General features: G+C 33.9%; 4 protein-coding genes across 7 annotated transcripts; 1 reads left to right on the forward strand and 3 right to left on the reverse strand.

The window, feature by feature from the left end:
* Positions 1-248: 248 nt before the first annotated feature.
* Positions 249-5,890, reverse strand: LOC126853661 (ralBP1-associated Eps domain-containing protein 1). Of its 2 annotated transcripts, none has more exons than XM_050599576.1 (5): positions 4,923-5,059; positions 3,565-4,834; positions 3,412-3,476; positions 3,051-3,261; positions 249-2,768 (listed from the first exon to the last, which is right to left on the reverse strand). In XM_050599576.1, exons 2-5 carry the CDS (start codon positions 4,817-4,819, stop codon positions 2,587-2,589), a joined length of 1,713 nt encoding a protein of 570 aa, XP_050455533.1. In that variant the 5' UTR covers positions 4,820-4,834; positions 4,923-5,059; the 3' UTR covers positions 249-2,586. The 2 variants fall into 2 exon arrangements, with proteins under 2 accessions (XP_050455533.1, XP_050455532.1); XM_050599575.1 differs by lacking the exon at positions 4,923-5,059 and adding an exon at positions 5,351-5,890 and having other exon boundaries at positions 250-2,768.
* A 243-nt stretch (positions 5,891-6,133) lies between these two features.
* On the reverse strand, positions 6,134-12,485 carry LOC126853627 (uncharacterized). 2 transcript variants are annotated; one of them, XM_050599493.1, is made up of 5 exons: positions 12,242-12,485; positions 8,740-12,006; positions 7,482-8,338; positions 7,265-7,408; positions 6,134-6,955 (listed from the first exon to the last, which is right to left on the reverse strand). In XM_050599493.1, the coding sequence occupies exons 1-5, from the start codon at positions 12,483-12,485 to the stop codon at positions 6,722-6,724; spliced, it is 4,746 nt and encodes a 1,581-aa protein (XP_050455450.1). In that variant the 3' UTR covers positions 6,134-6,721. The 2 variants fall into 2 exon arrangements, with proteins under 2 accessions (XP_050455450.1, XP_050455449.1); XM_050599492.1 differs by having other exon boundaries at positions 7,482-8,350.
* LOC126853718 (ribonuclease P protein subunit p30) lies at positions 12,416-15,551 on the reverse strand. 2 transcript variants are annotated; one of them, XM_050599730.1, is made up of 8 exons: positions 15,107-15,551; positions 14,814-15,031; positions 14,524-14,592; positions 14,185-14,385; positions 13,922-13,989; positions 13,704-13,783; positions 13,529-13,634; positions 12,416-12,549 (listed from the first exon to the last, which is right to left on the reverse strand). In XM_050599730.1, the coding sequence occupies exons 1-7, from the start codon at positions 15,204-15,206 to the stop codon at positions 13,552-13,554; spliced, it is 819 nt and encodes a 272-aa protein (XP_050455687.1). In that variant the 5' UTR covers positions 15,207-15,551; the 3' UTR covers positions 12,416-12,549; positions 13,529-13,551. The 2 variants fall into 2 exon arrangements, with proteins under 2 accessions (XP_050455687.1, XP_050455686.1); XM_050599729.1 differs by lacking the exon at positions 12,416-12,549 and having other exon boundaries at positions 13,217-13,634.
* Positions 15,552-15,604: 53 nt separating this feature from the next.
* LOC126853724 (uncharacterized) lies at positions 15,605-18,310 on the forward strand. Its single transcript, XM_050599748.1, has 3 exons — positions 15,605-15,646; positions 17,010-17,401; positions 17,932-18,310. The coding sequence occupies exons 1-3, from the start codon at positions 15,644-15,646 to the stop codon at positions 18,308-18,310; spliced, it is 774 nt and encodes a 257-aa protein (XP_050455705.1). The 5' UTR covers positions 15,605-15,643.
* Positions 18,311-19,821: the final 1,511 nt, after the last annotated feature.

Consider the following 19,821-nt stretch of genomic DNA (forward strand, 5'->3'; position numbering starts at 1 on the left):
GAACTATGTTATTGAAAATATATATGAATAGCTAGAGAAAACAAATATTATATCGGTTTTGTGGCTTTAATAGATTCTATATTCTTTTCATACTTCAAATAGCATGTAACCAACTACAGCACATATTTCTTCAAATCTACAATATAATATAAATGATATAATCATTTCAATGAATTAATACACTAATCTCGACGTATTTAACGCGAATTGATTCTGAGCATCATATATATGTTATATATATATATATATAATATATATATATATATATATATATATATATAAATTCATTTCCGAAGTATTCTGTTCCTGCAGATTTCACGTTTTTTATGTTATATACTTTTTTAATATTTAATAGATATTTTATATAGATATAAAGCAACAGTCCTGATTATCTCCTTTCTCATTTGACATTATCTTTTTTATATAGTTATATGAAAATACAATCAAAAATGCGTATTCGGGCGGCAAATTTTTCAAAGAGATAAATAATAATGGAACAATAATTAGATATGCAAAATCGTGCAACTTATAAGGTATCAATGCGCAAAGCTTTTTTCTTGGAAAAACTTTGTAGGAAGATAAATTTCAACTTTACTGGGACAATACCTATAGTCATCAAAGTCATATGAGAAATTTACGCTTATGTTGCAAAAAAAATCATATGCAAGAAAAATATTTAGAGCAAGGTAAGATAGTAAAAAGCGATAAAACTTCACGCATCGTTACTATTTGACAATACTGTTTTACAAATCTATCATCAAACATATCATCGCAGCAAAAAACAATCCTTGGAAAACAGTAACGCGACAAGCATGGCAAATTTTGTTCTGCAAGCAAAGCAGAAGATTGTTGTCACAATATGTACACTAAAAATTTTATGCACGCATATACATCCCGATTGCATTAAAAAAAATTATGAGAAAGTACTTTCACGTATTAAAACATTATATCAGAAGTTTTCTACCATCTTATATATTGAGACATTTTAAATGGAAAAATTAGTCACTATATGATTGAAGCAAGTTGTCAAGAGGTAAAGGATTAATTTTACTCTATAAGAAACGGAAATTCTTTTTTTGAATTTCCATCCCTTAATCAGCATACAATATCTTTTATTTATAACAATGAAATTTCTTTTTTTGAATTTCCATCCCTTAATCAGCATACAATATCTTTTATTTATAACAATGAAATGAATTCTTTATCTCTTGATTACTTGTTATCATAACGTAGTAATTTTCACTTAAAATTCCTCAATTCATGTACAGGGTCAGGAAGAAACCGAACCTTGATTTTCTGAATGACAAATATTCTAATACCGAGCTACTCACACACACACACACACTTAGCATTTCAACTTCTTATCTTATAATTATAGTAAGTATGCGTTACCGGGAGCGTGACATGACGAGTAAAGCATCATTTAGAAAAAAATTTCCAATATGTATGATGAGTATTTTAACTATATTTTCTAAACATTACTATATGACTTTGATTATTTAGATGAACTTTTACATCTTTCCACGCTTTACTATTTTATATATTATTTAATAGTTCGTGCTAATGATCCAAATAAAAAACCGACACATACGATTTTGAACAATTAATAAGTCACATTTGAAAAAGAACTTGCACTTCAATTACCGCGCTTGGCTCTCAGTTAGTCATCTCACATCTTTTCTTTTCATTTTCTGCATAAAAATGTAACATAGAAAAACAAATTATCATAGAATATATAATGCATTTATAGGAATACAATATAATTACTCGTCGAATGTCATTTATCAGATTGTCAAATTGTTTCAGATCATTGATTGATAGGATTTTGATGAAAGCAGATAATCAATGTGGCTTTAACATCTTTTACGATAATTCTCAAATAAAAAGCAGATACTAAAATAGTATCGACGACAATAATACACGATATATTAATCCTCTCTTATAAAAAAGACTACAAGAATATCAAGACCAATTGATTAATACTGATACTAAAAAAATGTATTACAAAAATTAGCTTACGAATTCCTTTCGAATTGTCAGATTCAGTAACATGTACCGTGTCTCCGTTGTATTCGATTTTTGTCAATCTTGGAAATGTATATAAAAGTCGGGAGACGAAAAAGGAAACTATTATGTGAAATGTAACATGCAAAACACAAATTTAATGATATAAGCTTTAAATCTTAGTGAATTTCTTAACACTTTTTCTTGCATATAAATATGAACAATAGCTCATCAAAACCAAGCAACTTGACAAAACCAAATTCATAAACATTTATAAATTTCAATATATAGGAATGATTTATGTATAATCAATTTTGTCTATACATAATTTATAATTTATATATCATACTCTTTCCTTCTCAAGTAAAATACTTAGAAGTAATCTTTTTTGTGAATTCCTTTATCGTATTTTCTCTTGCCTTCGCCTACATTGATTATTATGAATATGACTGAATATATCATTAGGAAAAGAAGAATTTTAGACTAGCATAACATATTAAATACATGTGTTCACAATGAATTGAGGATACATAATACCTCATGCGACTTTGATCAAATGGATGATAGTGAATAATAATCACATCAAGTCAAGAGTAGGAGTTTAGCACGCAGATTTATACGTTCTTGAAGTGCGCTAGCTAGTTCTCTTGTCAATTCTTCGCAGACTAAGCGTAATTCCGCATTCTTCTCCCTTAATTCTTGTAAAGTTAATTTTTTCCCGTCCTCCGATTCGTCTCTATTATCTTCTTCACCGCAATCTCGTTCTGCAACAAGAGATTATATTTTAACTATCAAATATAATAAAAAAAAAAAATAAAAATATGATATTAAAGAATCATTTAAAACATCTGTTTTATAAAAATAAAAAATACTTTTAAGTACTTTTACAAATTCATTTTCTTAAAAAAAAAGTTAGATATTTCAGCTTAAATATAATAATATTACAAAAAGTTTATTATAAAAAAAATAAATTGTATTTAATAAATATAAGTAAAGAGAAAACATTAAATGTTGTTAAGAAAGTAAATAATAAGAAAATTTCTTACTTGGACTGGGTTTTCTATAAATATGAAATGCTCCGCACACTCCAGTGAATTGTTGAGATTGTGGCACTGTATTTTCTATAGATGATATTGTAGTCTCAGGTACTTCACTCTTGGGCGAAAAATGAGAGAAGTCAGCAAAAGCTTGACTTTCACTTAATGTTCTTTGTCCCTCGCCCTCGCTTCTTTGTCCAACCAATTTACGAGGCGAAGTCTGCAACAAAAATGTCATTACATCTTTCATAGAATATTATATAATCTCTGTTTTAGATATGTTCTAAAAATAATATTATCTCTCTTTTATAAGATATATAATCTTTTCCCCTAAAAATAAAAAAAAATTTATTATATATAAAGAACTTACGATTCCTGGCGAAATTCTAGGTGGTACTAGTGGTGGTGCCCCAAGAAAACTTTGACCATTTTTCCCTACAAAAAAATATATGTATATAATTCAAAACATGTGATTTTAATTTTGTAATCACAAAAAGTGTCATAGATAATCAGCAAAACATACCTAATTTATTAAGATCGAGACTAGAACTGCGCGCATGTGTTCTATATGGTCTGGGTGGCGGTGGAGGTGGTGGTTCCTTCTTGGGAGTCACGATTACGGTGTCTTCAGGAGCTGCGGAGGGTTTCTTTGTAAGAGGTCGTTGCACTAATGATGCCGCAGAATGTTGTAAATCATCATCCACCAAGGTAGTACAACTGCTACTGCTGCCATTAGCACCAGAAGCGAGAATTGCCGCTTCGGGCGTTAAGCGCAACGCCACAGGATGCAAAATCTTTGGATCTCGTTCGACAGCTGATTTTTGGAAATCAAAATTCACTAGCTGCAATCCTGGGCTGGTAACCGAACTGCTTGCTCCAGTCGGCGAATCTACAAACTTCGTCCATTCCCTATTCTTCTCACGAGTATTCGCAGAATTCGGCGGCGATTTCTGAACAGTTGTTGCCGATGGAATTTGCGATTCGGCAGTTGTTTGCATGACTAATGGAATTGATAAGGACGGAGGTAAAACGTCCGGTAGAGGCACATGATTTCTCCTCAGCACAACAAGATGCATAGCTACATAAAATTCTTGTAAACTGAGCGCTCCGTCCCTAGTAACATCTGCAAGCTGCCAAATACGCCTTAACTCGGAAACGGGAAGTCGCGATTTCTCGAAAAATGTTCTGGCCACAGGCCCTGCCAGAAGACCTTCTGGATCAGGTTGCAATTGCGCAAATTGCGCAGTGTAATAATCACGTTGTTCATCACTAATAATCCATACTTCTTCCGGTGGAAAACCTGAACCGTCACCTTCTCCTTCACCTTCATCGCTGCTATGACGTTCTGAACTCTCCTCCTCTGTACCCAATAGCTGTCTTTGCTCTTCAGAAACTAATAAACCTTGCCAACCTCCAGAAACAGAATCCAGGATTGTCTCACTACCCAATATACCATCATTTCTTTCTTGAATCACACTGTTTGTTGGCGTAGGAGAATCTGTGCTGCCACCAGTTTCACGTGGAGATTCTGCTTCACTTTCGCTTTCAGTAGTACTTTCTGGAGGATGGTGTCTATTCTTTATTCCTCTAATTGAATCTGAACTCCTTCTGCCATCCTCATCACCAGAGGTTGGCCATGTAAATCTTGGTAAAGTAATAATATCTGAAGATGTTATCATATCTTCGGAGATTTCCAAGCCAGCCTGATGGACAGCTACGAGTTTCAATACTGCATAAAATTGTTTCTTGCCCAGATGTGTGTTGTTTTTAGTTCCCATACAAATATCCAATATCTACAAATTGAAAAATCATTTGTTACAAACAAACATGTATATCTATGTAGCAATGTATAATTGATATATTTCTATAATATTCCAATACCTGTACATTGTAGATTGATTTATCAGATGTTTTAATAAATCAATCAATTTTTATTTTCTTTTCTTTAAAATATCAATGATTTCATAATCATTCTAATGATAGCAATCCACTTTGCACTAAAAATAATGTTCACTTTACAAAACGTAAACATTCAATCTTGTGATGCCCTAGATTTAGTTAAAAGCTACGGAAATGACTCAATATATTCCTACTAGCAGATTAATTGATTCAGCTGATATGACATAACCTCCACGAGCAAACCTGACATTTCAATCATATAATCTATATTATATATAATCTCCTTAATTTTGGCATCACGAAGGAACGATCTCTCAAAAACTAAATGAATTCTATTCGCGCTATCCGCTATCGATGATGGAAGAGAAAATACTGATCCAGTCAAGCTCGAACTAGTCATCAAAACTCACCTTCATCGTGATATCCCTGGGTAAGTTAGCCGAGCGCAACAATTCGGCCACTTTGATAACAGGCACGCTGTCGCTGTCCGTGTTCTCGCAGCAATATATAAATACATCACCGTAATAGCGATGCTCGGTCGACGTCAGATGCAGATTCGCCATCGTTATCATATCCCAATCCATCTTGAACGATCGAAGGCGTCCGGACCGAGACCTCGGAGAATGCGTGCCGTCCCGGCTGTCGTGTTTCTCTCAACGTTTTTATTCTAACGTCCCGTTCTTCTCGTCCCGTTGCTTTTCGTCGATCGCGACGCGGTCTACTTCTTCACGTTACGGCCGCGATCTGCGCGGTCACATCTCGTCGCGCGAATCTCGACGAGTCCCGCGGGAACGCGAGAAACATTCATTTACAAGCTACACCCCCCGTGCGCGATTATCGGATGATCGCTATCTCCGGCCTCCGGCTCGCTGGCATGTTTGACATTACCATAATCCGTGTAGACTAACTCTCTTGCCCCATCGTGCCGTGCATCTTCCAGACGGTCTGTGCATGCTAACTCTAGTTGCTCGCATCGGTCGATCGGCGGGAAACTCGAAATAAATTGATAACGTTATTATATAAATCCGATGAAACAATAGATCGATTCCCTCCTAATTGCGCAATTTTTCTATTAATTATAGCGATTTGACTGGATGAATAACTATTTTTACATGTAATTTTTCAGCATATCATATATATCTGTACATATAGATGAAACGTGCTGAAAAAAAAGTAATTCAGACAAATAACGATAATAGATTGATCAATATAATATATTTCATGATTCATATTATTCTGATCTAACGACACCTCAACAAAAGTATCGAAGTTAAAAGATCGAAATCATTCATTAGTAATAGAGCTGTAATAATAAACGTGGAAATTACATTATTGTTGGTATCTCTTACTATTGTGCACTTTTCTTTTGTTCTTTTACAAGAATAAATTCAATATCTGTCGATACACATTCACACGTTTAATACAGGTTTTTTTTTTTTTTCATAAAGATATATGAGATTGGGATAGAGTTATATAATGGACAGAATACACACGCGCACATTTCAAAGTCAATAAAATCGTCCAGAATCCCGTCTCTTCGGAAGTCGAGACAGAAAAGTTTAACGAAGCGTTTACAAGTCGTCGAATATTGATATCGCTTTTCGATAATGGAAAGAAACGAGATATTATTAATTAATCGTACAAAATGTGACTCATGACTAGAAGAAATTATTACATACACTACTTCCCCGATCAATGTAATGATAATGCTAGTTTCATTAGCAGGATGCGATAGTGTTTTAAATCGGTCGATTTGGAGTTTGTTAGATGAAAAGCAACAGTCAATGAAATGAAGAATTCTCCACGTTGGCCAACGAAGAAGTGCCCTTCTTTGCGCTGTCGCAGCATCCTGCGTTCGGTTTCTGTCCGATCGTTTTCAATCGCAGCTGCATCGATGAATCTTCTCTCGGACTTTCGGTAATATTTTCGAAGTCCCAATTGTCGAAATGTTCCTCGAGTAGATCTTCCAATTTCTTCGAAAGTATCTCAATCTTTTTTGTTTGCTCATCATCATGCTGTAATAAAACAAGAACGGAATTTGAATCTAACACGATACGAATTAAAAAAAAAAAATTTTTTAATTAAGAATTAAGAAAAATAAAGAGAAATGTGTGAATCTTTGTGCAAAATTAAATTATCATTTTTTTTTTAAATTATATATTGAGATATATTCATAATCTTTAATTTATGTGTGTGTGTAAAGATTAAATAATCCAAAATTTTATATATAATAATTCTATAATATACATTCTCTCTTTATCAAGTGAATGTCACATTCTACTAAAAGAGCTAAATGCATTTTATTACAACTGTTAATCACAAACCTGATGGTATAGTCTCGCATTATGAATAATACGACGGAAATCTTTTACGGCGTGCTCAACTTTGTGATAAATCCGATTCTTTAGTTTGTACTCGACGATCTCGAGAAACATTGGGCTTTTAACAACCTTGCAGTAATCCTCCATCTGTGAATCGAAAAAGATATTTTCATCAAATATTGAAAAACAAAATGTAATTTTTTTTTTATTAGAAACTAACTATTTCTGCGGACAGAGACTGGCCATCCTTATTATCGCACGAGAATGGATACTTGAAGATCTTCGCTTCGTCCATTTGCCAGACAGTTTGATGAATCGTTTCCAGTTTACTCAGCGCAAGAGAACTGAGGGTTTGCTTTTTCCTGGAACTATACCACACCGACCAGCCGCGATCGCTTGATTTAATGGCATATTTGTCTTTCGAATGTTCCAAATCTTTTTTTCCATGCGTTTTCGTAGTGATTGACAATTTTGACATTATATTGTTTGATTTGACACTGTTGATTTTCGCGCACGATCCTTCCTCCAATTGGAGATCGTTGCCACCCGTATTTCTCACTGTCTTCTTATCAGCTGATTTTCGCGATTTATGTAAAAGCTGATAAGATTGTTCCGGATCTTTTCTCTGACACTTGCGGCCAGGAATCGGTATTACGGTAGCCACCGATGAGTTGATCGTGCACGGCTTACACGTCTCTTTTCTCTCCAAAGGCACGTTGTTCGTTTTTATGGATCTTCGCACCGTCTCGGAATACGTAGCTCGTCCAACATAACTTTCCGATTCTTTCGTCAATGTTTGATCGTTTCTCGAGAAAAAACCAGAGATATGTTCGCGGGAGAAGATCGCTGGATATTCGCTGTCGATGATTATCGCAGGTGTTTTCGTATCTGCATCCGCAGTTGATGACGTTGCGAATTGATCTAGTTTTACGTCTGCAGTCTCCGAGCTATTCGAAGATTCTAAACTTCGTGGATCTATGTCGTCCTTGTGTCGCTTCTGTTTGCCGACGATACTCGCGTTATTGAGAGTCCTGATTAGCCAGGAATCCGTTTTCACGTTGGTCCTGATACCGAGAGCTGTTGAATATGCTTTTTAGAAAAGGTTTGTTTTGCTTATTACTAGGTACCACCTGCAAAAAGATCGCGAGATATTTTTTAGTAATTTTAATAATCTGAGTAATGAAATGCGCTAAGTTTCCTCACGAGAAGATTTAATTGTTTCGATAAAATTTTGAATTCTTGATTTATTATAGATTTAATCAGTTCTTATTAAAAATATATGACATGATAAAATCTATTTATTTTAATCAGCAGGATAATAAAACAAATTCACTATAACTAAATACGTTTTATGACGATAATATTAAATTCATATAAGAAATTCATAAGAAATATATTATAAAATGTTTCACGATATTACATTTACTACATTATATTTATTAATGATTTAATCATGATAAACCGCGATATATCTTTACCATTCTCTTCCTCGCGTAATTGGGATGCTGATAGGACGCTCGTACTAGGCGATAATCTGCATGTGGATCCCGAATCATCTTCCGAGGCTTCGTAGGACGAGGCATAATCGACATTGTTGCGCTTTAGTAATTTCAGATCGCTCTGCTGCGATGTTTCGGCATTCTCTTTATTTTTATTATCTTTCTCGGTATTATCATTGCAATCGATCTTTCTGCACGTATTGCTACAGTCTTTTACGTTAAGAGCTTCGAGAAGTATTTCGGCCGAAGCGCACGCAGCTTTCCATGTAACATCTTGATGAGCATCCTGCGATGAAGATTCGGTACGTTTTAAAATCCTAGGTGAATTCTCAAGATTGAACAGAGGAGCAGGTAGCTGCGAAGCCGGCGGGAATGACGTCTTTATTAGCGTAGCATTACTGATGTTGGTAGTCGGTGCATTTATATGCGACAGAGGTGTCGACGATGCAAGTATCGATATACCCTTCCCTTTATTGCCACATACATTGTGATGATTGTTCGTTGCGTTACGAGACGTCGCGTTACTGTTGTCCGATCGACGATTGAATCTTCTCTGGTGCCTCTTCCTCGGGACGTTGTAGCTTCCTGGTTTCATGTATACTCGCACGTCCTCGGAGCTATCATACTCTTCCGGCGCGTGTTGTGCCTGATAACGATTGATGAAGTTACTGGCGGCCCATGGTGTACTCTGAATATTCGGCAGATTTTGCAAGGCTTGAAACTGTCGATTCGCGTCAATCTGCGGCTGCTTAGGAACGCTCATCGAGTACTTTGATATCTCTTGCTGAGCGAATAATCGCGACCCTAAGTTCTCATTCATCTTCGACTCTTCAAAAGTGGACGCAGCCGGAGATTGCGCGTTTCGCATACTGGCAAACCAGGCCGACAGATTGGCAGCCATTTCCTTGGACTCCTTGTCGAATGTTCTCGGCTCGATTTGGCTGAGCAAAGTCATCTTATTCCTAGGTACAGCCGGGAATTCTATTTGATCGGTCTGCGATTTGCCGACGTAAGTCGGATGGACCTTCGCGCTTTTAGTTCCGTAATTTTGCTCGGAGTTTCTATTACTTCTCGAATTAATATCGGTAATCGGATAAGAATATCTTGAAGAGAGATAACCACCATAAGTTAAGATCCCCGGATTGGACACAGGATACGAAGAGCTCGGATTATTGGACAAAGGAAATGTAAAGGATAAACAATTCTGCGCGTACAGTCCATTGTAAGTTAGAGGAGTATTCGTCGCTGAATGTTGCATTCGGATGGATTGGTCGGTGTTACTATGTGACGTTAAAAGTTTATTTTCTGATTTAAAATCGTGTTTTCTGTCCTTCGTCGTATCCGTACTGCTCTCCATCACTTTGTTCTTCAGCTGATAAAATTCGGCGTTCAATGATTTTTGAATGGAATCGGACTTCCGTGACGCGGAGGATGCGTTCTTCGTACGCAGTTTTGTATTCGCCAGACTATTGACATCATTCATGTGATATATGGAGACATTAGGCACAGACTTGGTGGTATTAATCGCGGATGATAAATTCTCGGTGATCGTCCACTTGCTCCGTAATTTACTTTCCTTCTGAGCAGCCGATTGTTGCTCTTGTTGACCGGAATTGTATTGAAAATTATGTAGACTGCTCGTTGATAATGGTATCGATGTCGCACTGGGTGGATTTTCTTGAGAAGAGACTTTTCTAACTGTGTTCTGAATAAAGGAGCTCGAAGACGGTTGAGCGAAGAGATTATAGTTCGTATAAAGTGACACATCGCCTGGAAATGAAGATGATCCGCAAATCGCATTGCATTTTTGATCTGTCTTTTCATTATTTTCTCCGAATTTCTGAAAGGTCCGCACTATTTGCTTTAGTAGTTCGCATGTGCTCTCTTCCCATATATAAAAGCACGAGATTAACTCGGGCTCCAATCTGTCAATCAAATTGGGAAAATGTTGTTTATTCAAGTAATTGTCGAGACTCAACCATCCATTGCTGATACGTAGAAGAGCATTTATAAGATCATTAGCGAGAACTCGATCTCCTGCGAAAACCGGGATACAAGTCGATGACTTGGTAATCGCCGTTCTAGTGGCGGATGATAGACACGTTAACCAGCTTTGTTTAGAGTCCGTATGCGAATCGTTAGAGCCGAGCACAATCTCGGCTTCTGTGCATCCCCAATAAACTGTCTTCCGGATCAATTCTGGATACTGTGATCTATCGGCACACGGATAGGCATCTGTTTGAACGCCTATCGACGTTCCATTTTCGTACTCGGAGCAGAAATCGGTGAACCAATTCGCCTTATTAGACACATTATCGCCGGCGCCGCTAAATAACGGCGCAGAGTCAGTTTTATTATCGGGTTTCGACTCCTCCTTACCCAAATCATTTGAAGATGTGGTGTTACATAAAGCTGAGACCATCTTCTCGGCCTCAATGGTAAAGTCGAAGCTGTTCGAAGATTCATCCGAGTAATGTTCCTCGTCGGTTTTCGCGGAAATAGGTTTCTGCGAAGCGTGATCAGTAGATTCGAGATCCTTGCTGTTGCCCGCAGTATGCGCGTCGCATGAATTCTTGGCAGACGTTTCAATCTGAAGTGGCCAACCATTGAAATTGTCACTATGACTGACAGGAACGATTCGAGATTCACAGATACGTGGTGTTGTTTTGCTTGCGTTATTTTTCAACGACGAGAAATCAGATGTGGGTAAAAACTTGTTTTTTTGCGTCGGAGCGAGGACTAGACCAACAGGCGAATTCGTGAAGAGCGGGGAGGATTGCACTGTCGCTGGAAATTGATTGCTATTGAAAGTAGTTAGATTGGTGTAAGGATTGAGGCTGGGAAGCGGGAAGGATGAGTTGGGATTGATGGTTTGCAAACTGCAGGTGTTTGTAGCCGAGATATTGTAGTAAGAAGCCTGTATCGGATGCTGTTGCTGGGCGTTTTGTCGGTCCTGTATGAGGCAGAAGGTCTGTACGTTTGACGGCTTAAAGTTGAAGGATTGCGGTAACAGATGTGTCACTCTGGAATTGTTGTTGTAATGTTCGCTGGACAATGGTCCAGCATGAGCAAATGTGGACGAAGCTACTAAGAAGGACGTGGTCGACGATGGAATCGGGGCGATGCTAGAAGACGGTTGGTCAAGGAGAGCCACAGGTTTCGCGTTGCAAGAAAGCGGCTGTTGTTGTTGGTAGCATAGTTGACCGCGGGATGATTTGTTCTTGGAGTGCCATCGATTATTCTTACCTACATCCGCAAAATAGTAATCGTCATTCTCGCAATTGTAAAAGAAAGAAAGATAGAAAAAAAATTTATATAATCTTATAAAATTGCAATTATGATTAATATATTTTTTACAATTTATTTAATATCATTTTTATCACGTGAAACATTGTTTTACAAAATAGATTTGAAAAAGAATTGAGAACAACAAAAAAAAAACATCTTATAATATTAATCAAAATTAATTTCTTTTTCAAACCTTGAAGATGTAAAGCAGCGGAATTCGATGAACCAACGTGAGATTGAACGTTCGGATAAACGCACGAAGGGTGAAGTACTGTCCCACATGGTTGAAGAGTCACCATTGGATTACTGATGGGAGCATATAAAATTTGTTGTTGTTGTGGCTGATGATAAACGGACGTTGTCGATGGGCTTGGGATCGGGGATGATCGAGGATGATGTACAGATGATCGATTTGATCGTGCAGCTGTTGGGCGCATGATCTGCTTGATTTTTAAATCAGAACTGAATCCACCACCGTTTCCGAGTCGATGTTAGCAGCTTCTATTCAGACGACAAAATCTGTCAATGCCATGTTATCAACATCGTTATTTTCTGAAGTTTTTAATATTGTTGCAAATTATTTCAAGAATGCAATTGGTTACGTTTTTCGCACGTCAAATTACATTTTTTCGTTATTAATTGTTAATATTTTATCATATATTTAATTTCATTAGAAAATAATTATTTACTTGATTAGGACCATAACGCCGCTCTAATAATATATATTGCAAGCAAAATGCATCCCACATTAAATGTAATAAAGTTAAAGTAATGTTATTTAAAAGAATTCTTATTTGAACTTATAGTGATAGTCGTTTATCTAAGTGAGATGAATATAGCCATTGTATCAGCTGTTGATTGAAACTCATCTAACTTCTTGCTAAGAATTATGTGCATTATGGTGCATTCCTAAAAAAATCATTATTTTCGTTTCACAATATATTGCAGAATAATTAGTTATAGTCTAGCTATAGTAATAATGTTTATATTATGTTATAGTAATGTCAATAGCATATAGAGACATATAATATATGTACTAAATAAATACTGCAAATCAAAATAATTTTTATTTAAAAAAAGAATTTATTATGTGATAATTCAATAAATATTAATTAATAATTAGTTAATTAATTAATCGTTCATATTGTAATATTAATGTTGCCATAAATACAATAAAAATATGTTTATACAATCTATTACAAGAAACATATGGAATAAGACTAACAGAGATTTTTTAAATTAAATTTTTGCACAATTAAAATTATAGTAGAAAAAAAAATGTAAAAATGAGTTTGTAAAAACTGACACAGATATTAAATATTGCATAAGAATCATAAATGATAGTTTAGAAAAGCTTAATTTTAAAAAAAGAGAACAATATACTGTGAAACATACATAATAAAATATAAAACATTTTTTTTATAAAAGTTTTTTATGAAGTTGTAAAATTAAATTTTATAGTATTAATTTGTACATTTACTTTTTTTTTATTCTTTTTTATTATCAATATTTATCCTCATTATCTTCTTCTACTGGATCTTCTGTAAACTCCACTGTAAAAACTGCTTTGCCAGATATTCGTCTTTCTGGAATGAATAAAATTACAATGTAAAATGTACAGTGTAAAATGTATAGACTTAATTATAACAACTAACCTGCTCTTAAAAGGAGCAGTTGACATTGATTTAATATAGCTGCTTTTGATTTGATTTCGCTTAAACCTAACATAGATCCACTATGCATCATAATACTGCAGTAATTATGGATAATATAGATTATTTAAGAAATGCTAGATAAAATAATTGGCAAAGAACTGTGTGATTATATTATTATATTATTCATTATTATATTCATATATTAATTTCAAGGATACAGATTTATGATGTCGTAAGGATTCCTGATTAAATTTGGATTATCTGCACCACTTGATATGATTACATTCTATAATAAATAAATAAATAAATAAGTAAATAAATAAATAAAATATATATATATATATATATATATATATATATATATACAAAGATATTTTATATATAAACATATTCTTATTTATCATAGGAATAATCATTTTCTATAGTTATTAAGAATTTAATATATGTACACACATATAGTATATTCAACATACGCACTTACCATACACTTGTAATACATGTGAAGTAGATGAGAGTAATGAATAGTTGCTACGCGTGTTTTTCGGTTTAAGAGATCTGCATATTGTATTTCAAAACATAAACCTCTTGCTACTGCTTGACGATATAGCTTTCTTTTCATTTTTAAGCCAGAAATTAATGGTCTTATCGTAATAAGATCTACATTTAATTGTGAACAAGCAAACTGTAAACAATAAAAAATCAATAAAGTGAGACACAAAATTAAAAATATATATATATATATATATATATATATATATATATATATTTATATATACATTAAAAAATCACAATTTATATTAAAATATAAATAAGTTCTAACCTCCAACATATCTTGTTTAGTTGGAACAATAGCATATAAATGGTATTTTTTCAAATTTGGACACTGTGCCTGTAATAATAAAATTAATATACTAGTATCGCTTTAATATATAAGTGAGTCTTTTGTTTTGAAAATTATGTAAAGTTTTATAAAGATTATTTATTATTTTCAATATATATTTTAACAGTATTTTACTTAAATTATATGTTCCAAAAGTATACAATTACACTTCTATCCAAATAAACTTTCAAATTTTTACAATTTTATTAATATGTTACCAAAAATTATACCAATGTATGTGTTTTTGTAGGATCTGAACAAATAAATGTGATCCTATTAAGTATACATAGTTTTCCCTTAAATTTCTCATTTAGTTTGCACACATTAATTGGATCTGGCACCATATTTGGTACAGTTTTATTCTCTTCACCTTTTCTCTTCTTTTTTCTATCATTATTAACAGTATTTTCTTCTATAGTTTGATTTAACATCACTGTCTTATAACCCACTGATAAAAAATAAATTTATTAATATATAGATATACTTAGATTAATTTATATCTTTTATCTCACAGTTAACTTACTTTGATATAATTTTAATAAAATATCATTTAAACGATCTTCATTCTCCTTCGATACATTTATACACAAGTCAAAAAATCCATTACTTGGTTTAAAATCCATCTTAACAAAATCTATAACTTGTGAATTATATCAATATAATATATTCATCAAAGAAAGTGCAAATATAGTGAGAATACACAATCGCGCTTTGTAACACGAGAAGTGTTTTATATAATATCTTTCTATACTTATTAAAACAGAAAAAATGTGCGCGATTATAAAAGAATTTAATATACGTGTTGCATTTTATTATATTTTGAAGCTTTCGCTAATACAATCGATATCAATATTTGCTAATGACACTGTGTGGTCTGTATGTATAATAGCAGCACACAAAAAAAATAAAAAAGAATACTAAATACAACAATCTCCTATTATTTATGTACATATGTACAGGAGAGAAGCGAATCAGCTGATTAGTGAAACAGCTGTAGCAGCGGCTGCCGCCGATGCTGAACCGGTGGAACTACAGGCCATTCTCTTTTACTTATCATGCCATGGTAAAACAGCTGATTGGTGCATGTCTGTGCTAAATCTATAATTAATGAAAAAATAATGGAGAAATATTATAGATCTATTAATAATGTTTTATTAGCTTCGCCTGAAGGTTTGTGAGTGGTAATTATCGAACGTCAAGATTGTCGTTCTTAGGCTTCTCTTTGTTGATCGTTTCACGAATTTTTTATTTGTCAAATTTGGTTACCAAATTAATCGATATTAATAATAAAATTAATATCAAAAATTTTATACTACAAAAAATTAAATATAAGCTATGTAATTTATGAAGATGAACAAAAAATTCCGGGATGACTATTATTTTCTCTGTGTTTAATATTTTCTGTAATTAAATTTAATATGAATACGTGCAATTCAAATTACATCAAGATTACTCGAATGTACAAGAAAATATATTAAAAAATCTAGTTACAATATATAAATTCTTATACAAAAATTAAATTCAATATAGAGTTATAAGGATTTTGTAGCAAGAAGATTACAGAAAAAAAACCGATAAAAATTATATAAAATGTATATATTAAGATGTTGCTTGAATGTAAAGTGGCGTGACATAGATCGAATTAATCATTGCGAATAATTGATTTGACAGGATTATTTCTTATTCTCAACATCCTGTAAGATTAGATCAGGAATAGTATTTTCAGCCGCTGTACATCGATGAAGATGACTCCTCGCTTTGTTACGTCATTTTTAATTACTGAAATAAAGTTTACCTTCGTCGGTTTATCTATTCAATCGAAGGATACGTTTTGAATGAGGAATAATCTCATGCACCCGAATTCACATTTCTATATAAAGACCGAGAACTATATACAGACCGAGTTCATTTTTTGATTTGACTTTGTTAGCTGAAGATATCAAATTAATCTTGATTATGGAATTCAAACTAGGATTACTTTTTATGTTTATCTTCGCAAATTGCATGGTACGTATCCAATTTTTCTGTAACAAAAAATTGCGCTATATTAAATTTATTATTAATATCAAATATAATTTGGCAATTAAACTTGACAATTGAAACTCGGTTAAAATAAAATTTATTTGTGAAATAAAATCAAGATTCCATTTATTTGAAGCCGTGATTTAAACCAAAAAAAAAACTGATTTTTTTATGTAATTTAGACTTTAGTATATTAATATTTTAATATTTTTATTGAAAAATCTTCTTATAAAACTGATTGCGAGTCACAAAATTTACTCCTAATATATATTTTACAAAATACACAAAAGCTTTAAATTAAATATACATATATTTGCATATAGTGTTTTTATATATATATATATATATATATATATATATATATATATATATTATATTTAGTGATATATTTTGAAATGTACTAGGCATACGAGAGATATTCATATGTGCGTCCCAACGTGCGGCTGTTTGACAATCAACGATACAGCCACCAATATCCGCGCTATCAATCAGGCGACAATGGAATTCCCGGTATAGCTGGGATAGATTATCCGATCTTCCGCCAAGTTCCGTGGACGCGATTCCAATGCGAACAGCAACAACATCCGGGTTATTATGCTGACCCTGAGACCGACTGTCAGGCGTTCCACATCTGTCAAAACGGCGGTCGTAAGGACTCGTTCCTTTGTCCGAACGGTACGTTATTCAATCAGGAGAGACTGGTTTGCGAGTGGTGGAATACCGTGGATTGCTCTCGCGCTCAAAGTTTCTACTCCATTAACGGGGCAGTTGCAAAAGCAATGGAGGAAGCTGATAGGTGAGCCACGCATTATGTAACGAATTGTTCAAAATACATACCTACTTATTTACTGTGCGTCCGCGCACGGTATGCGCGTGTGATTGCATAATCAGACATAATCTTCTTATCTCTCACGGGTTAAGTACGAAAAAATGTTGCGGCAACATTTCTCTTAACGTTTTCCTCAACGCTGAATTATTTCATAATAAAATAAGGTGATAAAAGTCACACTCGGCCAGTTTAATAATAAGCATTTCATTCGTACAGGAAATGTATGTTCAAACTCCCCCGCTTTCAGTTTTCACCGCTGATCGAGTGATATTTAATAAGACCCAGTGGTCATAATATATAAATATCATACGTATTATTAATCTAAATTTATGATATTTAAAATACATTATTTTTTCCATTCCATAAAGATTACTTTAATTACGCAACTTGGAATTTTTATACGCCTTTTAAATATTTGTGTTTTATCTATGCTCTTTGCACACATTATTAATTTTATTACACTGCTAATCATTTTTTTTTACTCTTTTACAATGAAGACGCATCAAAGTAGCTCCTGAAAAGAAGCTCTTCGGAGATTATTATCAGCGTGGCTATAACATTGAGGCTGGACCTTGGAATAAATACAATTGGCAAGGCGAACAACAAAGATGGAATGAAGACGGCACATCGCTTCGTTACGATCAAAATTCGCATTTCATTAACAAACCTTTCTATGAAACACCTGGGAGATTGGTTCTTCCATCTTCGCGATCAAAATTTTTCGTTAAATCTTTGCCGAACACAAGCACTCTTTACAGCAATTTTTATTCGCCGAAACGGAATTACGCGATCGTCCATGATGGATTTGACAAGCAAACGGCAAGGAACGACTTTGTGACACCGGCTAGCGCTTACTTACCTCCCCTGATATCGTAATTAGATAATACTGTAATAATAATATGTATTTGTACTCAGCATGTGTCATATTTAATATTTTAACCGTGCAAGCATTTTATTAATAAATAATATTTTCAGGATAAATTGTATATTTTATGAATCTGTCTTCATTTTTTCGTTATTCTCGCGAAAAAGCTTTTCTTTACTATATTATTATTAATTCAATTTGAAAATATTCGATGAAAAACAATTTATAATTTGTAAAGTATAGCAAAACACAACTGATTTAAAAATTAATTTTTCTTTTTAAATTATTACGAGGTATGTAAAGAAGGAAAAGAGAAAGAGAAAGGGAGGGAGAGAGTAGCAGTGTAATTGTGTAAGTAATGGAATTGCACAACCACAAAAGCTTAAGCAAAATTCTGTTTGAGGATTCTGCTTTTCTTTTTTGCTGTAAGATTTTGCTGCCCCAGTTAACGGACATAGAATCGTGCTTCATCAAGTCGTGCTCTTTAGTTCGTTTTCCATCCTTTTAAATAATTAGCTACATATACAAAAAATGTGATAATGTTTAAAAATAACTGTGACTGATAAAACCAAATTTAATTATAAATCATAAAATGTGAATGTGTTTTCTGAAATAGTCATACTAATTATTGCATACATACATGGATACGCAAACACTAGTTACAAGTACAAAATAAAAATAAAATTCAAAGGCTTACAACAGGGAGTAATTTTAAAATTTCGTACAAACTTAACGAGTTATGAAAATTAATATTGAAATAATAGCCTAATAGACTTCTCGTCTTGGATTTCTCCTTGTTTGGCGTTAAATGGATTTCTCCAACACGAGCAATCTATTTAATCCTCTCATACTTTTGCGGGTGTAGATGCAGTCGAGCTACATTCAAGACAACATCGGCTTATAATATCACGATTTATGGACGAAGGAAGGGCTCCCATCATCGATAGACGTGCGATGAATAAGAGATGACGCAAGCGAAGATACGGCTAGTGTTTCTCTACATCTTTGATATTTCCCGGTTTCTGAAAGCAAAAGGGGCAAGCGTTTCGAGAGTACTATCGATCTCGGTGAGAGATACAAGAGAATACGCTAAAATATATATCTGTCCACTACATCGCGTCGCTTGAGAGCCAAGATTAAACCGCCTTTGCAATCGTTCGTGCGAAGGTCGATCGTGATTCATGGATGTAGGCGCATCCCCTTATAGTCTTATATTCTCACGGATCCCAATTTGAATGCTCCTATTCATAGATTTCGAACGGACATGACGTAGACATGGAACAGACGTCTGTCAATTAAAACATATATGCCTATTGCACAAATTGTGATATTCATATACGATTCTTTCGCAAATATACGCAACGCATACTGAATAACATCAATCAAAAAGATGGGGCTCTCCACGACCTTGATTGAACATCTCGTTCTTACAGGAAATTGCGCATTAAATGCTCGCTGCGCTATCGGAAAGTAGTTTAAAAAATCTCTCATTAGAGAACAGTGAAATATGCAAAGGACGTTT

Source organism: Cataglyphis hispanica, chromosome 12, assembly GCF_021464435.1.
Source record: "Cataglyphis hispanica isolate Lineage 1 chromosome 12, ULB_Chis1_1.0, whole genome shotgun sequence".
NCBI classification, from domain to species: domain Eukaryota; kingdom Metazoa; phylum Arthropoda; class Insecta; order Hymenoptera; family Formicidae; genus Cataglyphis; species Cataglyphis hispanica.

Coding starts and splice junctions, on each gene's coding strand:
- LOC126853661 (XM_050599575.1), bottom strand. CDS start 5,524: ATGGATTGGGATATGATAACGATGGCGAATCTGCATCTGACGTCGACC. Junction 3,477..3,564: donor TCTCGATCTTAATAAATTAG/GTATGTTTTGCT, acceptor ATTTTTTTGTAG/GGAAAAATGGTCAAAGTTTT. Junction 2,769..3,050: donor TTATAGAAAACCCAGTCCAA/GTAAGAAATTTT, acceptor CTCTTGTTGCAG/AACGAGATTGCGGTGAAGAA.
- LOC126853627 (XM_050599492.1), bottom strand. CDS start 12,485: ATGCGCCCAACAGCTGCACGATCAAATCGATCATCTGTACATCATCCT. Junction 12,007..12,241: donor CGCTGCTTTACATCTTCAAG/GTTTGAAAAAGA, acceptor TTGCGGATGTAG/GTAAGAATAATCGATGGCAC. Junction 7,409..7,481: donor AGTCTCTGTCCGCAGAAATA/GTTAGTTTCTAA, acceptor TTCGATTCACAG/ATGGAGGATTACTGCAAGGT.
- LOC126853718 (XM_050599730.1), bottom strand. CDS start 15,206: ATGGATTTTAAACCAAGTAATGGATTTTTTGACTTGTGTATAAATGTA. Junction 15,032..15,106: donor TTTATTAAAATTATATCAAA/GTAAGTTAACTG, acceptor ATTTTTTATCAG/TGGGTTATAAGACAGTGATG. Junction 13,784..13,921: donor CCTTACGACATCATAAATCT/GTATCCTTGAAA, acceptor TATGATGCATAG/TGGATCTATGTTAGGTTTAA.
- LOC126853724 (XM_050599748.1), top strand. Junction 17,402..17,931: donor GCAATGGAGGAAGCTGATAG/GTGAGCCACGCA, acceptor TTTACAATGAAG/ACGCATCAAAGTAGCTCCTG.